Consider the following 14,993-nt stretch of genomic DNA (forward strand, 5'->3'; position numbering starts at 1 on the left):
ACGGCGAACTCCGATCCGCCCGACCCCAGGGCTCGGACTCGGGCTCAGCCCCGGAAGACGACGAACTCCACTTCGCCCGACCCTAGGGCCCAGACTCAGCCCTGGCTTCAGCCGACAGTCTCCGCCTCGCCCGACCCAGGGGCTCGGACTCGACCTCGGCCTCGGAAGACAGACTCAACCTCGACCTCGGAGGAGCCTCCACATCTCCCAACCTAGGGCGCGGACCGACCACGTCAACAGGAGGCGCCATCATTACCCTACCCCAAGCTGACTCAGGCTACGGGGAACAAGACCGGCGTCCCATCTGGCTCGCTCCGCCAGACAAGTAATGATGGCGCCCCGCACGCTCTATGACGACGGTGGCTCTCAGCCCCCTTACGGAAGCGAGAGGACGTCAGCAAGGACTCAACAGCCCCGACAGCTGTCCTTCCGCCAGGCTCCAGCACTCCTCCGATGGCCACGACACCACATGAACCGTGTGCCAAAACCTCTCCGGCTGCCACGATGGCATGTACTTAGGGCGCTAGCTCTCCTCCGCTAGACACGTTAGCACTCTGCTACACCCCCATTGTACACCTGGATCCTCTCCTTGCGCCTATAAAAGGAAGGACCAGGGCCCTCTTACAGAAGGTTGGCCGCGCGGGGAAGAGGACGGGACAGGCGCTCGCGTGAGGCCGCTCGCTCCCCCTCCCGCGTGGACGCTCGTAACCCCCTACTGCAAGCGCACCCGACCTGGGCGCGGGACGAACACGAAGGCCGCGGGATTTCCACCTCTCTCACGCCTTCTTCCCCCCTTCGCGCTCGGCCTCGCGCCGACCCATCTAGGCTGGGGCACGCGGCGACATTTCACTCGTCGGCCCAGGGACCCCCCCGGTCTCGAAACGCCGACAGATACCAAAGCCCAAACTTAGGAGTATAAACTAAATATCTCAAGATTCGTTTTACGGCCGTAAGGTGAGCTTCCTTAGTGTCGGCTTGGAATCTTGCACACATGCATACGGAAAGCATGATATCTGGTCGAGATGCACATAAATAGAGTAGAGAGCCAATCATCGACCGGTATACCTTTTGATCCACGGACTTACCTTCCGTGTCGAGGTTGAGATGCCCATTGGTTCCCATGGGTGTCTTGATGGGTTTGGCATCCTTCATCCCAAACTTGCTTAGAATATCTTGAGTATACTTTGTTTGGCTTAGGAAGGTGCCCTCTTGGAGTTGCTTTACTTGAAATCCTAAGAAATACTTCAACTCCCCCATCATAGACATCTCGAATTTCTGTGTCATAATCCTACTAAATTATTCACATGTAGACTCGTTAGTAGACCCAAATATAATATCATCAACATAAATTTGGTATACAAACAAGTCATTTTCAAGAGTTTTAGTGAATAAAGTAGGATCGGCCTTTCCGACTTTGAATCCATTAGTGATAAGGAAATCTCTAAGACATTCATACCATGCTCTTGGGGCTTGCTTGAGCCCATAAAGCGCCTTAGAGAGTTTATAAACATGGTTAGGGTACTCACTATCTTCAAAGCCGGGAGGTTGCTCAACATAAACTTCTTCCTTGATTGGTCCATTGAGGAAGGCACTCTTCACGTCCATTTGGTAAAGCTTGAAGCCATGGTAAGTAGCATAGGCCAATAATATACGAATTGACTCAAGCCTAGCTACGGGTGCATAGGTTTCACCGAAATCCAAACCTTCGACTTGGGAGTATCCCTTGGCCACAAGTCGGGCTTTGTTCCTTGTCACCACACCATGCTCATCTTGCTTGTTGCGGAACACCCATTTGGTTCCTACAACATTTTGGTTAGGACGTGGAACTAAATGCCATACCTCATTCCTCGTGAAATTGTTGAGCTCTTCTTGCATCGCCACCACCCAATCTGAATCTTGAAGTGCTTCCTCTACCCTGTGTGGCTCAATAGAGGAAACAAAAGAGTAATGCTCACAAAAATGTGCAACACGAGATCTAGTGGTTACCCCCTTATGAATGTCGCCGAGGATGGTGTCGACGGGGTGATCTCGTTGGATTGCTTGGTGGACTCTTGGGTGTGGCGGCCTTGGTTCTTCATCCTCCTTGTCTTGATCATTTGCATCTCCCCCTTGATCATTGTCGTCATCTTGAGGTGACTCATTTGCTTGATCTTCTCCTTCATCAACTTGAGCCTCATCCTCATTTTGAGTTGGTGGAGATGCTTGCGTGGAGGAGGATGGTTGATCTTGTGCATTTGGAGGCTCTTCGGATTCCTTAAGACACACATCCCCAATGGACATGTTCCTTAGCGCGATGCACGGAGCCTCTTTATCACCTATCTCATCAAGATCAACTTGCTCTACTTGAGAGCCATTAGTCTCATCAAACACAACGTCACAAGAAACTTCAACTTGTCCAGAGGACTTGTTAAAGACTCTATATGCCCTTGTGTTTGAATCATATCCTAGTAAAAAGCCTTCTACAGTCTTAGGAGCAAATTTAGATTTTCTACCTCTTTTGACAAGAATAAGGCATTTGCTACCAAAGACTCTAAAATATGAAATGTTGGGCTTTTTACTGGTTAGGAGTTCATATGATGTCTTCTTGAGGATTCGGTGTAGATATAACCGGTTGATGGCGTAGCAAGCGGTGTTGACCGCCTCGGCCCAAAACCGATCCGAAGTCTTGTACTCATCAAGCATGGTTCTTGCCATGTCCAATAGAGTTCGATTGTTCCTCTCCACTACACCATTTTGTTGTGGCGTGTAGGGAGAAGAGAACTCATGCTTGATGCCCTCCTCCTCAAGGAAGCCTTCAATTTGTGAGTTCTTGAACTCCGTCCCGTTGTCGCTTCTAATTTTCTTGATCCTCAAGCCGAACTCATTTTGAGCCCGTCTCAAGAATCCCTTTAAGGTTTCTTGGGTATGAGATTTTTCCTGCAAAAAGAACACCCAAGTGAAGCGAGAATAATCATCCACAATAACTAGACATTACTTACTCCCGCCGATGCTTACATAAGCTATCGGGCCGAATAGATCCATGTGTAGGAGCTCCAGTGGCCTGTCAGTAGTCATGATGTTCTTGTGTGGATGATGGGCACCAACTTGCTTCCCTGCTTGGTATGCGCTACAAATCCTGTCTTTCTCAAAATGAACATTTGTTAATCCTAAAATGTGTTCTCCCTTTAGAAGCTTATGAAGATTCTTCATCCCAACATGGGCTAGTCGGCGGTGCCAGAGCCAACCCATGTTAGTCTTAGCAATTAAGCAAGTGTCGAGTTCAGCTCTATCAAAATCTACCAAGTACAGCTGACCCTCCAACACTCCCTTAAATGCTATTGAATCATCACTTCTTCTAAAGACAGTGACACCTACATTAGTGAATAGACAGTTGTAGCCCATTTGACATAATTGAGAAACGGAAAGTAAATTGTAATCTAATGAATCTACAAGAAAAACATTGGAAATAGAATGGTCAGGAGATATAGCAATTTTACCCAATCCTTTGACCAAACCTTGATTTCCATCCCCGAATGTGATAGCTCGTTGGGGATCTTGGCTTTTCTCATAGGAAGAGAACATCTTCTTCTCCCCTGTCATGTGGTTTATGCACCCGCTATAGATGATCCAACTTGAGCCCCCGGATGCATAAAACTACAAAACATGTTTAGTTCTTGACTTTAGGTACCCAAATGGTTTTGGGTCCTTTGGCATTAGACACAAGAACTTTGGGTACCCAAACACAAGTCTTTGATCCCTTGTGCTTGCCCCCAACATACTTGGCAACTACCTTGCCGGATTTGTTGGTTAAGACATAAGATGCATCAAAGGTTTTAAATGAAATGTCATGATCATTTGATGCATCAGGAGTTTTCTTCTTAGGCAACTTAGCACGGGTTGGTTGCCTTGAACTAGATGTCTCACCCTTATACAAAAATGCATGGTTAGGGCCAGAGTGAGACTTCCTAGAATGAATTCTCCTAATTTTGCTCTCGGGATAACCGATAGGGTATAAAATGTAACCCTCGTTATCCTGAGGCATGGGAGCCTTGCCCTTAATAAAGTTGGACAATTTCTTAGGAGGGGCATTAATTTTGACATTGTCCCCCTTTTAGAAGTTAATGCCATCCTTAATGCCAGGGCGTCTCCCACTATAGAGCATGCTTCTAGCAAATTTAAAATTTTCATTTTCGAGTTCATGCTCGGCAATTTTAGCATCTAATTTTGCTATATGATCATTTTATTGTTTAATTAAAGTCATGTGATCATGAATAGCATTAATATCAACCTTAATTACAAGAATATAACCTTAATTACACACACAAAATAATAAAAGTGAATTATTGTTTTAAGCTGTGGTGAGCTTTTTCTTTGACACAAGCTTGGCAAAAGAAGTGTGGGAACACCAGGTGTTCCCGAAGGACGTACCGAATTAAGGTTCGTTGTATGTGGCTGCTTTTCAGGACCCAATTTGTCATGAGATGCTTTGGCTACCACCTGTTCTGCATGTGATGAGTGTTGTTTGACAGGACTGTTAATGGAGGTTCTGCTTCCAGAAGCGATCATATGCTCACTATAGTCCCGGCTCAAGCAAGCACATGCCCTCTCCAGCGCGTCTTGTTCTTCTGACATGATTTTGTCATGATAAAATTGCTCAATTTTGAAACAAGGGTTCTAGAGATTGATTTTGTCGTGATAAAATTGCTCGGCACATGTCCTCACCACCATGCTCAATTTTGCATGCCTCTATAAATCATTGACGCAGACTGAAACAAATCTTTTTATTGGGAGTGTTTTTAGACGAGAGGCAAACTTATCAGCCGTTCTTACAAGTCCTAACCATAGTAGTGTAAATAATGTTGATGGTCATTATCTTCAAATAAACAAACAAATAAATAAAAGTTATCTCCGAACGTAAAGAAGCACAAATAATGAACGAAAATAATGAAGGGCTAAAGCCTCCTTGTCGTCTAACAAAGTTTATGATGCCTCGACACGAAGAGATTCTGTAATTAGAGCCAGAACTGTCGTTTGGCCTCATTGATAAAAATGAAAAAAAGACATTACAGGCTCATGGTCAAAGAGTTGAAGTACAAAACACCACTAAATACTGAAACCTAATGCTACGAGAAAATTAATTAAGTCATGGAGGCATCAGCTTGACGTACTACGTGCTCCAGGTACCGGTGTAAATGAAGCAACTAATAAAGTGAACCCAAAATATCAACGTAGTATCTTCTCATGTACACTGTATTTATGTTTCTCCACTCCTCTTGTATGCTCCCCTCCTCCACCATTATATTTTGGGAAATTTGGATCCATACATTAAAAGATCACCACTTTGGATCCATACCATTACTATATCACTTACATGTGGGTCCATATGAGTCAATGACATGTGGGGTCCATGGTATATATCTAAAGTTTGGATCTTTTAATGATATAGATCCAATTGTTCCTTATATTTTAGTTACCGAGAACAAGAGGGAGCCAAGGAAGTGAGGGCATCATGCGTGCAGCATGGACCAACCTTTTTACCCCTTTCTTCTACTTCCTCCTGTTTTGGTTGGATCGGCGTGACCGCGTGAGAATGGGATGTATCAGGGCAAGGATGAATTCCGCTAGCGACACAAGGCCATACGGGGCGACTGACACCTATTAGCATTGATGCATTATTAAGGGTTCATTTGACAGGACTTTTGTTGTGCCTTTGCTTTTTTTCCATGAGACATACCAAACAACAATTTCACAAAATTCTTTCTTTTGTATTAAAGAGGTGATGCTAAGAAAAGTGGCTTTTGCAACTTTGGCTTATGGTATTTTTGAAAAAAAAAACTTCTACCAAATCAACCCAAATCTCAATAAAACGAACGGGGATGTGGAAGTTTTCCCTATAAAAATGTAAACGGGAAAAATTTCTCTCCCGAAGGGTAAACAAGGATGAAGACGGGGTAGCATTCTCATCCCCGTTCCCCGCGGAGACTCGTTAAACTCGCATATGATGATATTTTTGTGTAATAGTAAATAAATAAGTTGTTAAGAGTTCACTTATTACACAAATGTGTTTATGTATACATAATGATTTCTTAGATCTAATAATGTGTATATGTGACAATGTTTTATATTAATAATATACAAAATGCATCCTAGTTATAATTTAACGGGCCGGGGATCCCTGTTGGGGATTTTATCTCCGTGTGGAACAGAGACAGGGGAAAATGTCCTGCAAGTTTTCATGTGGATCCCTACGTGGAAAAATTTTCGTCGAGGGATGGGTATGGGGAGCTATTCCCCGGTAGAAAATATCCCATTGCCATCCCTAGCAATGACAACGTCGAGCGCGGGCACGCAAGCCAAGCCGATTACGCTGTGACGGATCACATGCAGATCACCGGAGATGTCCTCACGTGGTTAACAGCTGATCTGTTCCACTTGATACTGATCGATATGATTGGACCTGAACAAGTACGCATCTTCTAAATTTGTTTAGTGTTCCAGCAGCGCCACCAAGCATTTGCATTTGGTGCTGTAAATTGAGTCGTCATGGATGTAAAGATATAAAATATACTCAACATTTACCACAACTATTCAGACCGACACTCGATTTCAGTGATCTGGTTCTGGTAGAGTGCCCTTGCTGAGAGAACTTCCTGAGAATCATGAGCTCAGCGAAACCCATTTCGAAAACTTGGGCAAAAGAAAACGCCGTCTCTGAAAACTGGTCTTTGAAAAAGTTTTGGGTTAAACTAGTTAGTTGCATGTAGGTTGCTACGTTTTCTAACAATATTTCTTCTCTATAAAACATAAACAGGCATGAGTTGCAGTAGTAGAAGTCGAGTATTTTATACCAGCAAGCAAGGTTTAAATCCTCTACACCTTTTTTTGGATATTTGGTGCGCTTGCTAGAGAAGGTGACACAAGAAGAAACTCACAGTTAAATATAGTAGAGATGTGCAAAGGAGAAAAGCGTGCCCTTGAGACTTGGTACTTGGACTTCTTTAACAGTTTCACTTATGTGAGAGAGCGACTGTGCAACCGAGATGGTTTTCATCGGTGAAACAAAACCATCTTCATCTCCTTTTTCATAAAGATCATCGTGGAGAACAGCAGCAGTAGTACTCCGTAAGCCGTAGCTACTATTGCTGCTGCTAACGAGAAGGGATTACGACGGACAGTGACGTAATGAACTGGAGGCACGGAGCTGCAGGACTGCGAGCGTCGACGAGGCACCTGTTGTCAAGAAACAACTGGAGACGGTGGAAGGAAGAGGAAGCCCCACCAGATTTACGATTAGACCAACTTTATGTACGTACACAGGCCCGTCAATATATAAGGTTCAGATCTCCTTCCTCTCTCTTGCTTCCTTCTTTTCTCGACGTATTCTCGTCACCTTCTTCTTCATCGGCGACGCCGCCATTTGTGAACGAGGGTTTCAGTATGTCACTATGTCCAGCTCCTTCCCGGCCGGTTCTGAACCGCAATCAGCATTCATCCATACACCGATTCGTTGCCATTGCCTTGTTTTTTCCCAGAGGGATCGGAAGGCCCAGAGGGATCGGAAGGCCTCGCCCCAATGGCGATAGCGATGAAGGGGATATTCAGAGGCCTGAAGGTGATCGCACAGATATTCAGTAAGAGACGTCGTCTCTTGCATCTTCCGTTGCATTCCATGTCTGTAACTGGCTTCATATAAATATGACTCATCGAAACGGAAGGTTACTCTAGTACACGTTTATAGAGAGTGAAAATGCATATATAAATATGACGAGCCAATTCCTCAGCCAAAAAACATTATCCATGCAACATCATATAGGCTCGAGTAACTGTAAACGGTCATCCACATAGAGCAAAATTAAAGCTCGTCTTGACAAACACAGAAAACAGCAACACCACCCAGAGAGGACTAGCTTCATGCCGCCAAGAGCCGCCAGAGATGCCTACAGCCTCCTTCCCCTCCTACCGCCCTTTCTGCGAGTGCTGTCCGTGGGGACCGGGGTAACGTCCTCTGCACATAGCACAAACGCGGCATCAGTATAGAGAACCAAAGCATTATGAAACAAAGCAGGGCTAACCAGCACAGGCCAGCCAGCCCTTGAAAGATCCAGGATCTCCTTACCAATGCGTCCGATTTTCATCCCAGAACGAGCAAGCGCCCTGAGGGCAGACTGGGCACCAGGTCCGGGGGTCTTGGTCTTGTTGCCTCCGGTGGCACGAAGCTTAATGTGCAGTGCAGTAATGCCAAGCTCCTGAAGACAAAATACCGGCCACAGATCACTTATCCGGATATACAGCAACACTAAAGCAGAGCTACGTAATCCTAGGCTTCAATGTAATTATTAAGACAACGTCGTCTTTGGATACACAGACGGACAAATGAGTGAGTACCTTGCAGCGCTGTGCGACGTCTTGAGCAGCAAGCATAGCAGCGTAAGGTGACGACTCGTCACGGTCAGCCTTCACCTTCATGCCACCTACAGGGTTCAGGTTTAGCACATCTCGGTTAAAACCATATACAGCTGCCACCTAGGTCGTGCACGGCCCAAGGTTTTAGGATGGTACCGGTGATCCGAACCAGAGTTTCCCTCCCAGACAAATCAGTGATATGCTGCAGATATTACAAGACACAGTTCAGTTAAACTTGGAGAAGTGAATGAAAAGGTCTAACCACAGATGGCGCATATGATACTTACAATGAAGGTGTCATTGAAGGATGCAAAGATGTGAGCGACACCAAAGACATACTCTCCTTCACGGACAGTGGGTCCAAGGGTGACGTTCTCCTCCTTGGGCTCCCTGGTCTTCCTCCTCGACTGCAAACACATACAACTATAAGATGACACTGGGACAAGTTAGCCTGGATTGCTATGTTGTCGTGCTAACAACCTCCAGAAACTATTCCACAGTACAAGTTAGCCTGAATTGATATGTTGTCCCTGTAAGAGCCTAAGAGCTTCAAAAGGATAGTAATAGTAATTGAGCACGATACAGAGAGCTACTAATCATGCCAACCACTTCAGGACCTCAAACAAGACTTGCATTGCATGAAAACTGATAGTTGATTTGCTCTAATAAAAAGCTACTAAAAATTGTACTGCATGAAAACTGATAGATGACGTTCAGCAGCAAACCAGCTCAGTCCACTAATCAAGCCAACCATTTCAGGACTTCAAACAAGACTTGCATCACGATGTATATGAAATAATTGAAATTTTGCCACTTGAAATGTTGCCTCCTTGTTATAATTACCCATGTGTCTAAGAATTGTGGGCTCCATCTATGTCTATCAATTGTAGGGTCCATCTGTGTCTATGAAATATAGAATCTGATATTTGCCATCACCATGAAACACGTTTGTAAAATTGCCATCAGACCCACACATTTCATAGACACAGATGGACACACAATTTATAGACACAGTGGTAATTATAACAAGCAGGCATCGTTTTAAGTGGCAAAATTCCAATTATTTCGTCTATGAAATGTGGGGTCTGGTGGTAGCAGAACGTGTTTTGTTGTAATGGCAAATATCAGATTCTCTCGATGTAAATAGCCAACAGTTATCCTAACAAAACATATACTTTCCAGCTCCGTGTGCAAATCAACCCAAGCCAAAGGGCAAATGCCCACATAACCAGCCTGAATTGATATGTTGTCCCTGTAAGAGCCTAAGAGCTCAAAAAGGATAGTAATAATAGTAATTGAGCACGATACAGAGAGCTACTAATCAAGCCAACCACTTCAGGACCTCAAACAAGACTTGCATTGCATGAAAACTGATAGTTGATTTGCTCTAATAAAAAGCTACTAAAAATTGTACTGCATGAAAACTGATAGATGACATTCAGCAGCAAACCAGCTCGGTCCACTAATCAAGCCAACCATTTAAGGACCTCAAACAAGACTTGCATCACGATGTATATGAAATAATTGAAATTTTGCCACTTAAAATGTTGCCTCCTTGTTATAATTACACCTATGTCTATGAATTGTGGGGTCCATCTGCGTCTATCAATTGTGGGGTCCATCTGTGTCTATGAAATGTGGGGTCTGGTGGTAGCAGAACATGTTTTGTTGTAATGGCAAATATCAGATTCTCTCGATGTATATAGCCAACAGTTATCCTCACAAAACATATACTTTCCAGCTCCGTGGGCAAATCAACCCAAGCCAAAGGGCAAATGCCCACATAACCATCATTTCTCACTCTTAGTTTGTAATAGTAGATTCTAATCATATCTATGCTTCCACGAATTTAACAGCACATCTCAAATATAGTATTTGGCAGATAAAAAATGTTCACCAAGAACACTCATAAATCGTGATCAGATTAGAAAAGATGTTGCCACCGCATCACTTCAACTCAGGAGTAGGAGTAGCAGTCAACAAATGTAACCAAGCACAAATGTCAAATTGCGATTTATCAGATGCAATCCACCACGGGCAACCAGCCAAAACAACAGTAGCCCTAGACAACAGCCAAACCTACGCTCTTAACCCATCTCTAAACAAAAACAATCGAAACCAGCGCTACCGTGCTTGCAGCCGGATCCGAATCCACCGCTACCGTGCTTGCACCTACGTCCGCTTGCGAGCCATAACCAGACGAGAAGAGGCTCGCTTACCATGTTTGCGTGGAGTGACGGGTGACCGGAGCGGAGACACGCCTTGGTTGAGATCACGAGCACGCCGGCGCCGCCGAAACTTCCGTGGGGCGACGGATGAGTAGTGCTGGTTTATCTACGAGGCCGCAGCCCATTAGGGTTTATTAGACCCAGCCCAAAGAAATTTCCTCTTTTGCCCTCTCTCTTCTGTCACTGCGGCTGGCCCCATCTCTTTTACCAGACCGTTAGTCAACAGTTCTTAGGCTATATGGGATGGACAAAAATACAGCCCATTTTAGTGTCGTCCTCCACTCCTCCTCATAGACTCGCTCGATACTGCAAGTATCCAGTAGGGAAACAGGACGAGGTCTGGAGCAGTCATCGTCTCTTATCGGAATCGCACACTGCCTGGAGGGGTTGGAGGCGAGGACGTGCGTATGGTTGTTTACCCGTACCGTCTCGTTTTAGACCATCGTTTGTGTTAATTCTGTCTGAACTCCTATTTAGTTGCCTGCACACGGGAGACACGGGCTGTATGAGCGGATGCAAAACAATTTATTTTATAGTCATTTGGTTGCATCCACTCGTACGCAGGAAACTGCCGTATCCGGTCAGCCAGGACCACTGAAGCCTGCCCGTCCGGACACTAGCATCCAATCAGGCGATCTGTGGTCTTGTTCAGCCTCTCCTGCGTTGCTGTGATCCGAGGATTTGTGGGTGGGTGCTTCGTGCTGGTGAACCTAACTTATTTTTATGATCTTTGAATTTAGGTGGGAAGAGGGGGCAGGGAAGAAGAGGAAGTGGGGGTGGAAGAGTCGGGGAGAATGAGCGAGGAGAGGCCGGTACCGTGGCGAGAGAGTCCGTGGGGTATGCCCAAGGGCGACACGCGACAACCGAAGGCGCATAACTGTAACTAGGGGTGTAATCACTCGGATCGAATACGGACGAATACCAATGAAACCATATTTTTATATTTTTATTCGGATTCGAATACGGATAGCTTCGAATACGAATACAAACACTGAAACACCACTAAATAATTATGTGTCGAATGCGAAGCTAGTCGAACACGGATAGCGTCGGTAACAAATATTTTTGTGGAATATCGTGTTAGACACCATTACACACATATCATAGTTATTGTAATCATTTAGCCCTTCCTTAAGTCCAGGCATTAAAATGCAATTAGATTCATAAAGTAGTCTAGATGTTGATTGAAAATTGCAAATAAGTTATCAAGAGTAGTAAAGATTCTATAAGAATATAACCTTAATTACCCACACAAAATAATAAAAGTGAAGTATTGTTTTAAGCTGTGGTGAGCTTTTTCTTTGACACAACACAAGCTTGGCAAAAGAAGTGTGGGAACACCGGGTGTTCTCGAAGAACGTACCAAATTAAGGTTCATTGTACGTGGCTGCTTATCAGAGTTTGTGTAGGTTGATCTACAGTTTCTCCGACCCGATTTGTCATGAGATGCTTCACATGTTCTGCATGTGATGAGTGTTGTTTGACAGGACTGTTAATGGAGGTTCTGCTTCCAAGCGATCATATGCTTACTATAGTCGCGGCTAAGGCACATGCCCTCTCCAGCGTGTCTTGTTCTACTGACATGATTTTGTCGTGATAAAATTGCTCAATTTTGAAACAAGGGTTCTAGAGATTGATTTTGTCGTGATAAAATTGCTCGGGCACATGTCCTCACCACCATGCTCAATTTTACATGAATCTACAAATCATTGACGCGTACCGAAACAAAGCTTTTTATTGGGAGTGATTTTTAGATGAGGCAAAACTTAGCCGCCTCTACAGTGACTTATCAGACGTCCTTACAAGTCCTAACCATATAGTAGTGTAAACAATGTTGATGGTCATTATCTTCAAATAAACAAACGAATAAATAAAAGTTATCTCCGAACGTAAAGAAGCACAAATAATAAACAAAAACAATGAAGCGCTAAAGCCTCCTTGTCCTCTAACAATGTTTATGATGCCTCGACGTGAAGAGATTCTGTAATTAGAGCCAGAACTGTCGTTTGCATTTTTTCCATGAGACATACCAAACAACAATTTCACAAATGGCTTCACGTAAAAAGCAATTCTTTCTTTTGTATTAAAGAGGTGATGTCAAATTGCAATTTATCAGATGCAATCCAGCACGGGCAACCAGCCAAAACAACAGTAGCCCTAGTCAACAGCCAAACCTACGCTCTTAACCCATCTCTAAACAAAAAAACAATCGAATCCAGCGCTACCGTGCTTGCAGCCAGATCCGAATCCACCGCTACCGTGCTTGCACCTACGTCCGCTTGCGAGCCATAACCAGACGAGAAGAGGCTCGCTTACCATGGTTGCGTGGAGCGACGGGTGACCGGAGCGGAGGCACGCCTTGGTCGAGATCACGAGCACGCCGGCGCCGCCGAAACTTCCGTGGGGCGACGGATGAGTAGTGCTGGTTTATCTACGAGGCCGCAGCCCATTAGGGTTTATTAGACCCAGCCCAAAGAAATTTCCTCTTTTGCCCTCTCTCTTCTGTCACTGCGGCTGGCCCCATCTCTTACACCAGACCGTGCTTTTTTTAGGAAGAACACACGTTCTTTATTATTGGTTCAAAGTGAAATTAATCTCTGCTAGCTGCTTCCATAAGCCAATTAAAGAAGCAATCTAGTCAAAATAAAATAGGAGCCAACTCTATAGTCTTACTTGCACAAAGGTGAGCTACCTCATTTCCCTCTCTATTAACGAAAGATACATCAAAGGATCTGAAAACCACACTCCTCTATCTGATTTCTTGTCATAAACCTGCGATATCATTCCTTCTTCCCTCATCTGACCGGAGAAGAGCCACCAGGACAGAGTTGTCAATTTCTAAAATCACTTTTTCCATGCTAAGCATCTGGGCCAGCACCACGCCATCACGAGCATCCAAAGCTTCGCTGGTTAGCGCATCAGGGATGTGTTCATATAACTGTGCTGATGCCACCAAAACCTCTCCCTGCGAGTTCCTCATCACCACACCCACAGCCCCTTTGCCCGTCTCAGCAACAAAAGCAGCATCCGAGTTAATTTTCACCCAACCTTCCAATGGCGCTTTCCATTTAACCCGACAGCGCTGAGAGGCTTGCGACCCTGGCAATTTTAAACGAACCAGATCCTCTAGCATTTTCGCCACATGACTCATTGCAGCATATGGATTCCAACGGTCACGCCCAAACCTTCTAGCATTCCTTCCAGATCATAAGGACTAGGCACCACAAATAACCATCGTTTTAACTGAGTCAGTGAAGTGGTCGTTAGCCAATAAGTGCTTTGCCCAAGTGACCTAAAAAAATGGTAGTTTTATTCCCGTGATGTTTTTAACCACTCGCCAGAACTGCTTTGCAACTGGGCAATCAATAGCAATATGGAAAGATGATTCTCCTTCCTCCCCACACACTTTGCAGAAAATTTCATGAAGAATATGTCTTCTCTTCAATTCCTGTTTGGATGGCAAATAATTATGAAGGACTCTCCAACAGAAAATTCTTATTTTTGGAGGTATATTAAGCTTCCATAGTTTGCTCCACCAGCATTCTTCATTTGATGAACTTGCTGCATTTACAGCATGAGCCTTCCTGACACTTTGAGTCTGCTTCAACATTCGATAACATGACCGAACTGAAAACACACCATTTTTCTCATGCGCCCAACCCAGCACATCAGCATCCATCCGAGTGCCAGGCCTCAGCTTCAGAAATTCCTCAGCATCCATAGCAACGAAAGACTTCCTCACCAAATCAACATTCCAGCGTCTAAAGTTCGTCCACAGATTGCACTTGGACTCCTTCAAGATGGACAGTGGGCTTCAACTGCCGAAGACTTGGAATCCAGTTGTCCTCCCAAATACTTATTGAAGATCCAGGACCCACTCTTTTAATCAAGCCCTGCCATAAAGCTTCACGACCAAACAACACAGCCTTCCAGATTTCTGAGCTCTGCTTCCTTTTATTTGCTTTCAAAAAGTCACCATTGGGAAAATATTTCCCTTTAATGATCCTCGCACAAAGAGAATTAGGCCTTGTCATTAGTCTCCATCCTTGTTTTGCAAGCATCGCCTTGTTAAACAGAGGTAAGTCTCTAAAGCCCATGCCCCCACTCTTTTTAGGCATTGTCAACTTGGACCAACTTTGCCAATGAATTTTGTGACTGTCTACTGCACTTCCCCACCAAAAATTTGAAATATAAGTCTGCATCTTTTTACACACATGTGCTGACAATTTAAAACAACTCATGGGATAAGTAGGAACTGCCTGAAGATTAGCTTTGATGAGCACCTCTCTGCCCGCACAACTAAGCTTCTTTTCACTCCACCCATACACAAAGTTTCTAATACAATCAGCATAAGATTTGATCACGCCATTTCCAGCTGCTGTC

The 14,993-nt window shown here is 44.5% G+C and overlaps 1 protein-coding gene across 1 annotated transcript; it reads right to left on the reverse strand.

The window, feature by feature from the left end:
* Window positions 1-7,696: 7,696 nt before the first annotated feature.
* On the reverse strand, window positions 7,697-13,135 carry LOC103629631 (40S ribosomal protein S14-like). Its single transcript, XM_008650714.4, is given in 7 exon segments — window positions 7,697-7,934; window positions 7,937-7,984; window positions 8,096-8,225; window positions 8,365-8,450; window positions 8,539-8,584; window positions 8,670-8,789; window positions 12,927-13,135. Coding segments are annotated over 7 exon segments (555 nt in total). The 5' UTR covers window positions 12,930-13,135; the 3' UTR covers window positions 7,697-7,812.
* Window positions 13,136-14,993: the final 1,858 nt, after the last annotated feature.

This window comes from Zea mays, chromosome 6 (genome assembly GCF_902167145.1).
Source record: "Zea mays cultivar B73 chromosome 6, Zm-B73-REFERENCE-NAM-5.0, whole genome shotgun sequence".
Taxonomy (NCBI): Eukaryota; Viridiplantae; Streptophyta; class Magnoliopsida; order Poales; family Poaceae; genus Zea; species Zea mays.